This window comes from Idiotropiscis lumnitzeri, chromosome 12, assembly GCF_059441095.1.
Source record: "Idiotropiscis lumnitzeri isolate Australia: NSW breed Sydney's pygmy pipehorse chromosome 12, RoL_Ilum_1.0, whole genome shotgun sequence".
Classification (NCBI taxonomy): Eukaryota; Metazoa; Chordata; class Actinopteri; order Syngnathiformes; family Syngnathidae; genus Idiotropiscis; species Idiotropiscis lumnitzeri.
In genome coordinates, this window is record NC_142402.1 from 21,545,519 (window position 1) to 21,560,642 (window position 15,124).

Genomic DNA, 15,124 nt, shown 5'->3' on the forward strand with positions numbered 1-15,124 from the left:
CACTTAACTTCCATATTTTTGGACTCGTGCTTGCTTGCTTTCACGATTGGCACAACACTGGACTGCACACATGCCACACATTAGAATAAGAAGAAGAATAGGAATCATAATAATAATAATGTACCCAGACAATGAAAAATGGTCATGGGATCCATGGAATGCAACTTTTAATATTATTGTTACACCGCGTTCTGAGATCCAATCCAAGATTTCCATCTAAAACACGGAGTATTTATATATATTTCAACATTTGTTTGCTTCAGTTCAATACGCCAAATCAGGCAACCCAAGCACTGAAATTGGCGCGGCAAGTTGGCTTGAGGAGGGGATGTTTGGTTGCAATCCAGAGGAAGACCAAATAGGAAAATTGGTGCTTTGCTAGGCCACATTCGGAGCACTTTTCTCGTGCCCCCGAGCAAGGAAAAAAAAACCTACTGATGAAAAAAAAAAATCAATAATGTTTTATATTCAGTTTCTATGTGATACAGTTAGGAGGAGCAATTTTGTGAAGGTATACAATTACAGTAACATCTATGCTCATTTCTGTTAGCCTGTCTGTGGTGGTTAGCATTAAGCTAGCAGACTTTGGTCAGATGAACATTTTGGTGTTTGATCATCCTTTGCTTTATGTGTCAGTTGTACAGTCAGCTTCAAATGAGGGAGTCAAATAAACTGCTTGGAGCAAGTAGACTTGAGAACTATGCTAGCAAGAGCGAGAACAGGTGCTAAGGAATATTTAAAAAAAAGTCTGTTTCAATCAGTTTGTGAGAATATTCAAATGTTTTGAAAAGGGTCTCTCTAGATTAAGAGATTTTCAGCTATTGCGTGTTGGACTGGAACGTCACTGCATAGTTCACACAAATTCTCTCACCCAAAGTTAGCAAAAAAAAGGGGAAGAAAAGCAAAATGGATGGACAGAAACAAATTATGAAGTAGAGTTTTTATTTTTTTCAAATATTTGACATGTCCATCATCCTTAAACTCAGAGACGACAAATACAGTAGACTAACTGGTGTGTTTAAAAGGTCAAAACGTCAGTGCCCAGTCGTATGTTCTCTGAACCAACAGTTCCCATAGAAACAATGTGTCCCGAATAAGACTTGATTGTTTTGGCGTCGAATAAAACGATCACCCTTCTTACTCCCGCCCACCTCTTCTCTCTTTTCGCTCACACTCTCTGTCACAGTGCTAAAAATGAAAACAATTCCGTGTAATGACTTGAAAAATAACCCTGTTGTGCGCGTGTGTTTTGTTGTATTTCCTGTTAAGTTATTCTCAATGTATAGTAGCGGCAGTTTAGAGAATTGTCAGTGAGGGCAGGGTCCCTCTACTGGACATATCGAGTACTGCAAGAGTTTAAATGGAACTCGACAGTGGAAAGGTCTTGAAGTAAACCCTCCCAAATTAATGAGAGAAGTGGTTTGGGGGGAAAAAAGTGCTTTCACAAAGATAACGCTTATATCTCAGAATTGTTGGGTTTCCATGCACTTCCCAACCAGAGGCATGACAATATGAACAAAATACATGCATATGTGCTTAATACGTGCTCTTCATGTATTACATTTTGGATCATACATTTTCAATGCATGTATGAAAGATCTACTTTCCTAACCCAACAACAAAGAGTTTGAAGTGAGCAACAAAATAACTACATATGATATTTTTTCCCCCTAGCGCAAAGAGCTCTCTTGCATTAAAAAAAAATATTTTAGGAAGGCACAAAACTGCAGAACAAGAAACATGAAGTGAAAGAAGTCACTTTGTATATTTGTGCATATATCACGCTGTAACGTATGGCAGTGTAAGCGCAACAAAGACATGTCAACTGTTGGGACGCGATCATAATCCTGCTGCACCCCAAAAAAACAAAAGAAAAGAAAAATAATGTACCGAGAGAACGGCGTTGCGTTGTTACGTAAGAGGCTGACCGATGAAAAGTGTGATTGATGGCGCACCGTCAGTGGGGGCGATATCGGACACCCTGCCTGCGTCACGCCAACGCCAGTCGCATCTGGGGGGGGGGGGGGTTCAAGTGCAGGAGCGAGAGCTCGCTTCAGCGCGGGCAAGCCGTCACTTGAACCTTCCTTTGTTAATCCCGGGCCGGGCCTTTTGCTCCCGACGCTCAGCTCTGACAATTCGTGGCTCGACCGTGAGGAAGAAATTGACCCGGAGTCCAGCGAATAGCGTCTTCACGGAAATGTCAAAGTCATTTGGTCGCATTTGTTATGTCTTTTGATCCGATGATGACGCACAGGCTGCATGTTTTCAAATGGAGATCATTGAGCGATTTTTGTTGCATTCATAGAAATCTTTTGACAATTTTGAAGTATTTATTTACGTCATTGTAAAGACGTGACAAGAGTCAAAGAAACTATTTTTCATCTACATTGAACATTTTCTAGTTCATCAAGTGAAATACGACCTTTTCATTCCAATTTTCTTTTCATGGAAACATGCCTTTTTCTTTTATGCCATGAAATAAATGTATAAAATAAAAAATTATTAAATATATAATTTTTTTAAAAATATTTCAAAAACTGATAAAGAATATTATTTCATGCGCCCTTTTCTCCACCTTGTTAAATCAAACCAAAACCGAGGCGTCACCTTGCTGCAAAAACACAAACCCACTTACGTTTACGTTTTTTTTAGATGTACTGCATATCCATTGTTCCGAAAGAGGGTGTCGACGACGCTTTGAATGAATGTGAACGAGTGTCGTGTTCGACAGCCACCTCACTGACCTTTTTTTGTCATCACTGCTGACATATGTGTGAATAAAACAAGTTTGTGAAAGGCCAGTACGGCGTTTCCCGCAGTATTGCCAGCCATCATTTGCTCTCCCTCGCTTAGCCCGCTGAGTTTTCATACCGTTTTACAGTATCCTGGTTAGTTTCGAGCCTTTCGCATCATAAGGAATTATGAACAGTTCAAAATGTCAGTCAGTGTTCGCAAACCAAATGTGAGCCCGCTAGAATATCCAAGTTCACCTGAAGAGCTTTACAAGTGGTCAAGTCGTGCGCTAACGCCCATTTAAGATGATCTTGAATTCTAAACATCCCCAGTAATAAGAGGGTGTGCACACTTTTGCAACCACATTATAATAAAAAAATATTTATCTTGGTCTCATTTAAAAAAAACTCGACATTTGAACAGGGATGTGGAGACTTTTTATTTGTATGTGTTGCTGCTCCATGTGTTTAAGAACAAGACACTCTCTTATTTTAAAAACTGCGAGCGATATCATGCCAGGATGGCCGAGTGGTCTAAGGCGCCGCGTTCAGGACCCAGTCTCCCCAGCAGGCCTGGGTTCGAATCTCGAATTTCCCCATTGTGGGACTGATAAAGGGAATATTATTATTATTATTAAACAAGGTGGGAGGGCTGAAACCATTGAACAAAAACAACCCAAAAACATTCTCTTTTTCGATCGCTCAAAGCGTGGCCAGAATGACGTGCGTTTATGTCATCGGTGGTGATGCTTAGCTCAGCAAAATCAAACTAAGTAAGTCACATGACAGAAAAAAGAAAAAAAGCCATCAAATAGCTTCGGCTGCAAAGCTGTGATCAATTTGCGTGTTTTTCAAACAGGTAATCGGATAATGACGCACGCACATAAAATGAGCGGCTGTTCTGTAAACGAAGCAAGCGCGCGTTTGCAAGAGTGAGATCGCTGCTCGGGGATTAAGGCGGCGCCCAGACCACGTCAAGTCTCGAGTGTGTGTGTGTGTGCAATTATGATTATTGAATGCGGACGGCCGTCAGCCTCAGATCTTTCCTTTGGAAAAGGACGGCACGCCGCGGTGCCGCCTGCCGTCCTGCTCATGGGGCGCACCGTCACCTCGGATACGCTTGACTGTGCAAGCGTGTCAAAGGACGCAGCGACTTCACATGCAGGTCTGATTATTTACCACAAAATCTTCACCCCAAAATTATCTTGAAGTCGCCAGCAATGTCAGTGCAGTTAAATGACATTAGCTCGCCATTTGTTGCCTTTTTGCTGAGCACACAAAAAACTGTTTTCACAAAACAAACGCAGGCCACAAAAGAACCCATTAAACGGTTCGGATACATATTAAGCAGTGTAAACATCGATTGTTCAAAGTGAAAAGTTCAATACAACCGAACTGTACAGTACGTGGCCAGCGATTCTTTCGTGTACCACAAGAGGGAGTCGGCAGACCACCGGTAGCACTCGTACCATACTTTGACCATCGCCGGACCGGCGGTTAGGGCCGGGCGATAATGAAAAAAAAAAATATATATATTCATTGATTTCAAAATTTTGCATTTTTTAAAAATATGGAAACGCAAGTACTCAAATCTACCGTCATATTTGCAAAGCCATTTCAGTGAATTCAAGACGCATTGAATCTTTGACACGACAGTTAAAAACACGCCTCCATTTTTTTCCTCACTATGCCCACTTCAAAAATCACTAAAGTGGTCAAAAAGGACAAAATGATGTTGCCGAACGCAGATGAAGGTGAACATCTTCTTCTTGGATCATTTGTTCCACTCAGACATGAAACGACATCACGATGGCTCCAAAAGTTTTTTTCCGAGTCATGGCCGTAAACGGCCAACACGCAGAGGCGGACTGCCGTCCTGTGGAATCGCTTTGGCACAACACAGAACAAAGTTGGAAGCAAGTGAGAGCAGGACAAATGAGATGAGGTGGAGAAAAGTTCAACGTACTCGGCAAATTCTCTCAAGCTCGTGGGTCAAGAGAAAGGATATTAATATTCTTTGTTCATCCATATCGATCCCAGAAGGAGAAAAAAAATCTAAGCTTTTCCACTCGGTGATTGTGAATCCAAAGGACAAAAGACAAAAGAGCTCCGTCAGCAGGTGTGGAAGAGCACAAAATGCGACAAAAAAAAAAGAAGAAAAATCACAGCCACACATTTTCAACACGTTTGTTGTTTGATAAAGAAATCCAGTCTGAAAGGTTCATGACTGGATCGTAAAACAACTTGACCAATAAAGTCAAGTCAACATCGTTTATTTGGAGGAACAAATTGTTGGATCAGAGAAGACGCGAAAAGCCAAAAACGTGTCCCTCCCGATGACGAGCCAAGTTGGACTCTCTCGCTTTCAAAGCCATAATTCTCCAAAATATCACCTGAAGACAAAATGTGCTTTGGCTTTGATGAAGGAAGGCATCAACGCGCCAAAGCAAAAGATTCATGGCGTGCGAGGACTTGATCAAGACATCTCGGCCACACGGACCGCATGGAAAGCGCAGCGAAAAACAAACAATTCCTCCGCCCAGACATGCAAACAAATGACGCCTAGAAGCCACTTTGGCATTGGAAGTCTCCGATCAAGTCCAAGTTTCGCACTCGCTAAATCAAGACCAAGGTGATTGATGACATTCTCAGAGCAGGAGAATTGAGTTTCGGTGAAATCACCTCGGCGACCTCATTCGCATGCCTCATATTCAATTTCTGCTTGCATAAATCACGGCGGCGCTCGCCAACCTTTTTGGGTTGGCAGCGGTTCCGTGAAGTCCGGAGGGGCTTTTTCCCACTGTCTTGAGGCACCAGTTCATGGCGACTTGCTTTTAAACTTTGATGCGAACAGAAAAAAAAATGCTAAACTGAAATCAATCCATTCATTTCAGAGTTTCAAATTTATTCGCTATGCCATAAAAAAAAAAGGTCGACGTTTATTTTTGACGCTGATTTAAAAAATAGATGGACTTTTTGGGCAGCTTTTTGAGATATTTTCACGTTTCACTTTTTGAAGTTTGACCTACAAAAAAAACTTTTACCAAGCATTTTAATTGTTAGTTTAAAAAAAACTTGACTTTCATTTTTTACACCTTTCATTCCAAAAGCGATATTCGTACCGCTTACGGTGACAACTTGTGCGGCAGATGACGCAACATCAAAAGACGTAAAGGCAACGCTTGAGATTTTGATCGATTGACTGAAATCTTGAGGACGAGCTGGAAGAATCGGGAGATTTTTTTTTTTATTCATTCATGAGCTGACCAACTTCAATTGAATTATTTGTCAGGAATGCGTCTTGTGCCGCCCTGGAAAAAAAAACACCAACTTCCAGCCATCAAAAATCTTTAAATTTGAAAGAAATAAAAAATCATTCGCTCGTTGAGCATTTTGTTTTTGTGAGGTCGTAATTATCCGCTCAGAATTTATCTTGAAGCAAATCGGAGTCCCGAGATTTTTTTTGTTTGTTTGTTTTTACAAACGTCTCGCGTCAAATTCACGGAAGAAAACTTACACAAAACAAATAATTGGTTGGCCTTCAAAGTGGAGGAAGAGGAGCGGCAATGTCACAAAGTGCCTTTGATGTCATCATCACAATTCCTCAGTCAGCACAATAACGAAGCGCTCACGTCGTCTTCCAAATATTTGCTCGCCTACGGCATACTCGTACCGCTTAGTACGCTAAATTGAAAAGGTGGTTCCACGTTTGGAACGTATCGCTTGCTCATTCCGGGGTTCAGTCCAAAAAGTGAACTTCAATTTTTTCTTTTTGTGCATTAAAGAGGCGGGGCCTGCTCGGGTGACATCGACGAGCGTGAGTTGTGGCCAACAGCAGCTCCGGCGCACGTCGTGTTTTTGAAACGGTTGAAAGTGCATCGGCGACTGCCGCTCTCCTTTCCCCAAAGGCAAGTAAGGCTAGCTCTGCTACAAATAGCAAAAATGCCGACCAATAAGGCTCGGAACGGAACGGCCACAGTTGTCACAAGATGCCGCCAAAGTACTACTTTTGTCTAATGAAGGTCCACAATGCACTGAAAATCGGCGACTCCGTCCATTCCGCTGCAGATGACAAATACGTACAAATTAATCGAATTGATGAGGACGAGGGCTAAGTAAAATGGAATCCTTTGAATTGTGGAGACGCGCCAAAGCGGACTCATGAAAGCAGAGAAAAAGAAAAGGCTCTTCATTACCGCCGGCGTTTCTGGGTGATGTCGATGGGCCCGTTGACGGCGCACGGCGACCCCCATTTGCTGCCGCCGCGCACCGTGACCGTGCGCTCCATGGAAAAACAGAACCCGCCGCGGCTCGGCACGCTCACGGTCCCGTCGTCAGCCTCCGGTTCCGGGCAGCTCGCTCGGCCTCATGCCGGGAAAATGCCAGCCGCCTCCTCGTCTGTCTCGTTCCGTCAGAGCGGCCGCTTCTCCGCGGAGTTGTCATGCCCACCGGCGGGAGTTCTGGACGCCCGTTCTAGGAGCAGCGGACACCGAGCCCGGGCGGACCGGATGGGGTGATGCAACGAGTCGGGTTGGAATAAAATGAGAAGATCGGACCGCCTTCCCGACCACCCGGATCCCTCGAGTCCCTTTTTTTTGTTTCTTTCTTTGTCCAAAGAAAAAAAAAAAGACGCGCTCCGCTCTCACACGTGCTGCATAAATGCTCTCCAACGTGGATCTTCGCTTCAGGTCTAAATGTGGTGTTGCTCCCGCTGCCCCCCCCCACCCCGCCTTCGAATGCGTCTACTCACTCCCCTGCTCTTCTGTTTCACTCCGTGCTTCCTCCGCTCCCCTTTGGGTTGTTGCACCTTTTAATCACAGAGCTAAACAAAAACGAGTCCTTCCGCTTCTCTCCACCAACTTCAGTCACTCACACGAGCTCTCGGCTTTTGTCTTTTTTTGGTGTGTTCGTCCGAGTGCCCCTGCAGACTGTGCCATGTGAGTTGTGTGTGTGTGTGTGTGTGTGGTGGGGGGGGGGGGGGATGCGCGTCAGTGAGCAAGTGTGCACGTGTGTATCTCCCGCACAAGAGGAACAAGTTTGCGAGTGAGGTCAGCGCTAAGAAAAGGGGGGGGGGGGGGGTGGATCTTAGCCAGCACGGCTTCACACTTCTCCAAATGTTGGAGCCCTTCTAACTCTTTGCTTTTCTCTCAATCGTGAGACAATGGCAAGAGCCTCGTCTCCCTTTGGACACACGCTGTTGACTCTGTTGGGCCAAGAGAAAACACACACGCCCATTTCCATATGGAGAATGTTGTCCCGCATGACACCCACGGCCACGGGCAACGTATTTTGGAAGAGCAGAAGAAATGTGTAAAGTAAATATGAAACGGTAGCTGGACGACCTTCGGTGCTGAAAACTTAAACAGGAAATTTTTGGACATAAAAGCAGGAAGACGACGAGCCGCAAACCTTCAGGCGATGTCGCCGCAGAAGAGTTGTTATTAGTATTGGATTGAAAGTGTCGCTTTTAATGACTCGAGGGACCGCGTGAGCAATATTTGCTATTTTAGCGATTGAAACGGGGGACGATATAATCCTTCCATCCATGATCCAAGAGGCTTCTTCTCATTCAAGTATGGAAATCCATCGGCCTCAGTCAAATATTCTTTTAGCAGACAGACTTCCAAAGTCTTTTGAATGACACGGCAACAAAACGCAACGGCCCCGAGGTCGTACAAACTTGAATTTGAAAAGAAAAAGCGCAAGACATCAGCGTAGTGTGTCTCAAAAATCCCAATCGCTAAAATGTGGCCGTTTTTTCCAAGCATTTTTTTGCCCGCGGCGCGTCAATTAACTCGTTGACTCCCATTGACGGCTGAAGACGTCAAAGATTCATTCTCGTTTACTCGGCTGGCAGCGAATGAGTTAAGATGGAAGCCGATGGCCTCGTTGTCGCCGGCTCACTTTTTGCCTGATGGCCATGGCGCCGACGCGTGGAATAATTGACGCCGTTTGTCTTAACAGGATCTGTTCTTGACAAAGCAGGCAGCAGAACGCCGGCGAGCGCCACGCGAAAATATCAAATTCCACAAGCAGACGGAAGCACAAAGCCAGGGAAAGTCGTTGAACATGGCAACTTTGTGGAAATAAAAATAATCAAAGATATTTTCCTGTTTTTAGATACAAATCAATCAATATTTGAAAGCTGAAAGACAAAAAGTCACGCTGATTTACATTCTATTCAATTATTTTGTTTGTTTTATTATTTATTTATGATTATTGTGGTTGTTTTGTAGCACTTAAAAATAACTTTTTTTTTCCTCCCACTTTGATTTCCAATCAGCTGAAAATGACGAGATCGCGCCCGATTTCCGATCACATGATTGAGAGCGGAAAGTCCGGAATTTTCACAATGTCCAATTTTATAAAGTGCGAATTTTATTATTAAAATGCGTGTGTTTTGAGTTATGAGCATGCTCAAGGAATGAATGAAGCTCATATCTCAAGGGACCACTATCTAGATTTTTTTTTGTTTGGCGGTAGGCTGTGAGATTTCTGACGTAAAATGAATGGCTTGGCTCAAAAGAGGTTGTGAAACAATCTTTTTGTTTTTTTTAATCGAGGTACTAAAAAAAAAAAAAAAAATGTTAAACAAAGTCTTACGAGCCTTTGACAATTGCTGGCGCACGTACCGGATGATTTCCCATTTTTCTTGTGCGTGCGTCACTCGGGTGGAAGCGAGCGGATGTCGGACGCAAGACAGACGCCGAATGTTCGCTTCTGCTCAGGATCATCCCGTCAAACATTTGAAACGGAGGTTGAGAGGTAAGCAGCGAAGGGCGCATCTCCCGTTGCCCCGCAGCCTCCGGCGGGGACGCGGGCTCGTTATTAGAAAAAGGGCCCCCGTGATGGTCGGCATTCCCGGTTAACGAGCTCTTTTCGAGTGCGTAACTGTCGGAGCTGCGGCCTGTCACACGTCGTCATGTCGGTTTGATGACCTCGCTTCGATTGGCCAACAAAAACAATTACGCCAAACGCAAAACAAACCAAGCTGGCACTCTGCACAACAAAGACCTCCACCAAGGAGTGTCTCAACTTTCTTTCTGAAAAGAAACAATCCAATGGCACCATGATCAAGTTCCAAAGTCAATTTACCGGAATATTCCGCCCCCCCCTAAAAATAATTCTCCATTCAAGTAAGTTGAAATCGTTCCAGCACAAACCGAAACCTAAAAATGATTTCATTACGTTCAAAATGATTTTGTGACGTGATTTTGATGAAGAAAAGAGTACGATAACCTGAAAAAACAAGAAATTAAAAAAATCGGTGCTGCGACATTTGTGAAGGATTTATTGCGAGGGATTACATATCCACACGGTTGTAGTTTTGGACGTTAATTGGCAAACTGTCGGCTAAATTGCTTCAAGCCGCCACCTGCCTCCTTCTTATTCCGCCATTTTGCACCACTTGCTTTTCCAAGCGCTCTGGCCGGCGTCGCTAAGATAGAAATGCGAACCAGCGGGTTTACAGTCAAGGTTGACGCACGCACACCGCTATCGACAAGGCGTCAGCATGGGGCTCTTGGAGGTTATATTTGTCAAACGTCATGTCAAACGTCACGCACGCGCCGCAGTAAAAGGCTCTCAGGGTGTCATCTCATGATTCATCGGTGGACCATCCGCGAGATTTGGGCCGACCCGCAGACGAGTAGGTGCAAGTATTTGTCGACATTTTTGGAACGCGACAAACAAGGCAACTTGGTCACAATGCTAAAAAAAAAAAAAAATGTGTCCATTTGTAGCTTGCGATGGGCTGGCAACCAGTCCAGGGTGTGCCTGGCCTCTCGTGAATGGAAAAGTGGGCGGATGGGCCGGTTACTTACATTTGACGAGCGCAACCTTCACAATCGAGATAAATGAACGATACGACAAATAGTGACCGCCGAAAGAAGAACATGAAATTGCACAAATGACATAATGGAGACGTAAAAGCCAGAATGAAGATCAAATCTGGATTGGGTCAAAAATAAAGAAAGAAAGAAATAAGGTAAGAGAGGCCATTGTTGCTGTGACTCAGCCCAGGGCATCGCAAAGTCAGCTTCCCCCTCTAGTGGCGACAACCGACAGTCATCTGACACGACTTGCACACACAGAAAAAAAAGAAAGAAAAGCCCTTTTCTGAAATACACGTTTGTTGCACAAACGCCCCCCCCACCTTATAGAATACTACAAAGGTAGCGGCTGTTGCATGAACATGATGTCCCGCCCGCAGGAGAGATGTTGCCGGTGAATCGGAGCTCACGTCGGAGCCATCACGGGCTCGCCGCTCCCCTCGGGGATCGATGAAGCTCTCGAGGCCATGGTGGAAATCAGTCATGCGCAAAACTATAGAGCGCGGCGGTGACGCACGGAGGAGTCACACAGGCCATATTGACAAATGCGTGCGCGCGTGCCAGCACAACTCGGACATCGACACGATCGGCCTCACTTGACGCTCAAAATACGCAACCTGGCCTCGCTTTGTTCGAGTCAAACATTTATTTCTCTCCCACTTTGACCTTTTCTAACGGCCTCCGCAAAAACTTGACCTTCCAACATCGGTTAAAAAGCGCCACTATCGCATCCACATCCGCTCTATCGCCATTTCTCCACCCCGTCGTCTGCGCGTTGAACCTCTTTGTCTAATTTATCTCGCTTTCACAGCCAGCCAACTTTCTTTTTTTTTTTTTTTAATTCTTTGAGCTCACTTCATATCATTGCGCTCCCCTTAAACGTTTTGCACACAGCATCGACTGTTCTTTTATGATAAGGACCTGGAGCACTCATTTAACCACAGCAGGCACACACACACACATATATATATATATATAGTTCCTGATTTTGATTCAAATTTCATAACTAAAACATGTTTTGAATTGAAGATATTTTGTAATGTTACAAAAATGAACGCATCATTTTAACTTCATTTTAGTCGTGTCAGAAGTAAACATAATTCAACAACACAATAGATTGGACTGTTATCAATTCAAATCCGTTTTGTGATCAAAATGTCCATATTGATTCATACGTGGATGCAACTTTGAAGCGCCAAAAAATCTAATTTAGATTAAATACAAAGACGAGACAGAGAGAGAGAGAGCGAGAGAGAGCGCCTGAATCGTGTCCTGGTACTCTCGGTACATTTCCGAATAAAGCCATCTCTGTTGTGATGTGGAGCACAACACACTTCTTTGTGATGTAAATAACTCATTTTTAAAACTAATTAATGGACACCATTTTAAAAAAACAATTCCAACTATGGTTACATTAAAAACAACAATTGAAAATTTGTGCCTCGGATTCCTGACAATTCGGCCCAAAAACTGGCTTGTGCGCATGTGGCGCATTTTTGGGCACAGTCGGCCAGCATGCGTACGAAGCACACCTGCTCAAGAAAGGAAAACCACCGACGGCGTCGTTGAAAAGTGGAAGTGACGAGAACGATGAAACGCTTCAAGGTCGACGAGAGAAGCGCTTAACAAGAAAACGTTCCGCCGTCTGCAAAGCTTTGCCGATGCCTAAAACACTCAGTGAAGGTTTGGGACAAAGAAAGCAACGTGGAGCTCATCGTCCGCCGACTTGGTGGGAATGCGTCCCAAAGACGTCCATCCCGACCGTCACGTGCTCGGGCGGAAAAAAACAAGTTCTCGAGCCGGCGGTCTGCAGAGGAAAACTCCAAACTCTGCTTTCCGCCGAAGATGGGTCGCGACTCGCTCTTCTGCACAAAAGCTCCCCTCAAAGTTTCTTAGCGTCCGCCAGGAAACGGGACCAATTTCACAGAGATTCGGTGAAAAGGACCCTCGGGAGCTGTGAGCGACGACAAGAAACATTTTGCAAACACGGACGCGTCTCTCCACCATGCGCGCATTTGACCGAAGAATACGCAACTTTTCATAAGCTAATTATGTCGCCTGATTATTTGGTCCAAGTTTCCGTCTTATTACCGTAACCGCTGAAGAACCGGAAAAGGATCACTTCATGATTTGTCCCACGTGACAAATATTAGAGCGGAAAATATTCTGCCATTCCAGCCAAGTCGATTTTTGCAGCAAGCGAGAATTTGTCAAACGCGAAGAGAATAAACGCTTTGTTGTGATCATTTGTGTTCTTGGGACTGCGGCTTCCAATCACATGCTTTGATCTTCTCATATGATTTGAAGAGGCTGCAGGAGATTTGATGACACTCGGGAGCACATGTCTCATGCCCAGAATGCACAACGCTTTGCAACACGCACGCCGGCCTCCCGACCGATCCGACTCGCTTTGTCCTTTCCAATCGAGTCTCATCTTGAGAGTGGACTCACATTTGCGGGACACGAGGAAGTAATCAAAGTCCAAAGCGCGTGCGTCATATTGGCTTGATCCAAACGGTCCAACAGAACCATCATCTTGGCTCTGGTCCATAAACCCCAAAGAGGAACATCGGTGGATAGCGACATTGGTCCACCCCCCCCATAGCCACCGCAACAAGCGACACGCTTCCCCGCAGCCTCAACTCATGGTTGGCAGACGTGTTGTTCCACAATTAACCTCGAGGTCGCCACTGAGCGTTCCGAAAACCCCATCATCAAATCTTAACACAAAACTGAGAGGATTTTTTTGTTTTTTTATCAGCAGAAAATTGGAAAAGTAAAAGATCAGCGCGCCGGTTTGGGCCGACTCGGCCAACTGACAACGATACGTACCCGATGCACGAGTGCCGGCGGGTGGAAAAGTTGCCGTGCGTCTTCCGTTGGAAGCGAGCGTCTTTGTTCATCATTTTGTTGCAAGGTTGGAAAAGCAGCCCGTTGAAATGGAAATGGTCAAACGTGCCAGAGACACCAAAAGCAAGCGGCAACTTCCAGCGCGCTGGGAGCAAACTCAAAAAGGTTGACGACGAGTGTCGGAAACTAAAGAGCCAACGAGTCAAGTCGGTCGGCTTTGGAGGCGACGGCGACGTCAAGTCAGGCCCGGTGAGTCCTTCTTGCTCTTCCCTAAGTTTGCTTGCAGCGCTTTGCGTCCATCTCCGCGCACAAAGTTAGGATCCCGCTTGGGAGTCGGACATGACGTCGCAGTCCGCTTGACTTGTTTTGGCCGAAAGGTTCAGCACATGCCTAAAAAGGCAACGAGCGCCGGCCGGTCCAGTCCTCGCATCGCTGAGCTTGAGCGTCTCATCGCCGAGAAAAGTTCAGGGGTCAAAGCGAACCCGGCGTGGACTCGAGGAAGCCGGCCGTCGACTCCACCGATTCGTCAGATCAGCAAAAGTCGGATTTCCGTCGGTTTGCCGTCCTCCCGAGACTCCAACAACATCCACCCCAAAAAATAAAAATAACATAAAAAAAGGTCCCAGGACATTTTCTGTCTGCTCTCCAACAACCTCGATGGAGAGGTGAGCAAGAAAGAAAAATGATTTCCGGGGCGCGCAACAGACGACGGCTCGCTCTTCTGTTCTCTCTTGAGAATGGTGGGATGGAACAACAAACAAGACGATCTCCCCCGGGTGGGAGAGAGAGGAGGGGGGAGGGGGGATGGGGGGGGTGCTCAGGCAGCGCGACAAAGTCCCCAAGAGAGCGACGGGACGGAGACTTCAACAGGCATTGCTGAAAAAAGTCGAGTGCGGCTGCAAAATGAGAGAAAACAAAAACAAAACTGCAAGCGGGCGTTGCAAATAGGCTCGGCCTTTTCCGTGTCAGCAACTTGCCTCCGAGCCAGCGCCGGTCAATCCATACTTCAATATGGCATCGGGGTGGAACTTTGGTTTTTTTCAAACTTGATTCTCCTCTCACGTCGTTGGACCGTAAACTCAAATTGGAGATCACACGAGCCTCGTTGGAAAAATGATCCAAATCATTCGCACTTGATTAAAAAGATATCGAATATTGCGTCCGTTTCAAAACTCAAATATTGTTGAGGATTTTTTGTTGTTATTTCAGGACTTAAACTCCGAATGACGACGATTCCATCTCGCATTAACGGCACTAAAATGAGCGCCTTGCGAGAAATGAAGAAGCCTTAACATCAATTTGACACGCAAAACCAGGTAAGTCCAAAAAAAAAAAAAGCAAAAAAAACTCCCACATTTTCAAGCCCATTTGCTGAGTTTGCCGGAGAGGAAAAAGCGCTTCGGAAATCGGGCTCATTTTCCGCCGGCTCGTCGCTTTGTTGAATTTATCGTCCTTGCCGGCCATCCTGCAAGAACTTTTCTCCGTTGACGCTCGGAGACACTTGCAGATGATTTCTTTGCAAGAAACTCTTGGCTTTTCCAAAGTCGATCTTACAACCCGATCAGCGTCGGATTTGGATTTGCTGCGGACACGAAACTCGAGGAAGACGTTCGGCCGCAGAGTGCGAGTAAATGTCAGCGAACACAATTTTTCTTTTCTCCGAGGTGACGCTTTTTTTTTTTTTCCCCAATCAGATGACGGCACGATACA

General features: G+C 45.2%; 1 protein-coding gene across 3 annotated transcripts in view; it reads right to left on the reverse strand.

The window, feature by feature from the left end:
- LOC148326515 (3',5'-cyclic-AMP phosphodiesterase 4C-like) overlaps window positions 1-15,124 on the reverse strand; it is a 35,664-nt gene that overhangs the window by 14,714 nt on the left and 5,826 nt on the right. Inside the window, exon 1 of one of the 3 annotated variants that reach the window (XM_088310805.1) lies at window positions 6,929-7,220. The exons of the other annotated variants lie outside the window; for them this stretch is intronic. Coding sequence (XP_088166931.1) covers window positions 6,929-7,020 — 92 coding nt within the window. The 5' untranslated portion in view covers window positions 7,021-7,220. Of the gene's footprint in view, window positions 1-6,928; window positions 7,221-15,124 lie in introns of those variants that run through there. 3 annotated transcript variants of the gene reach the window in all.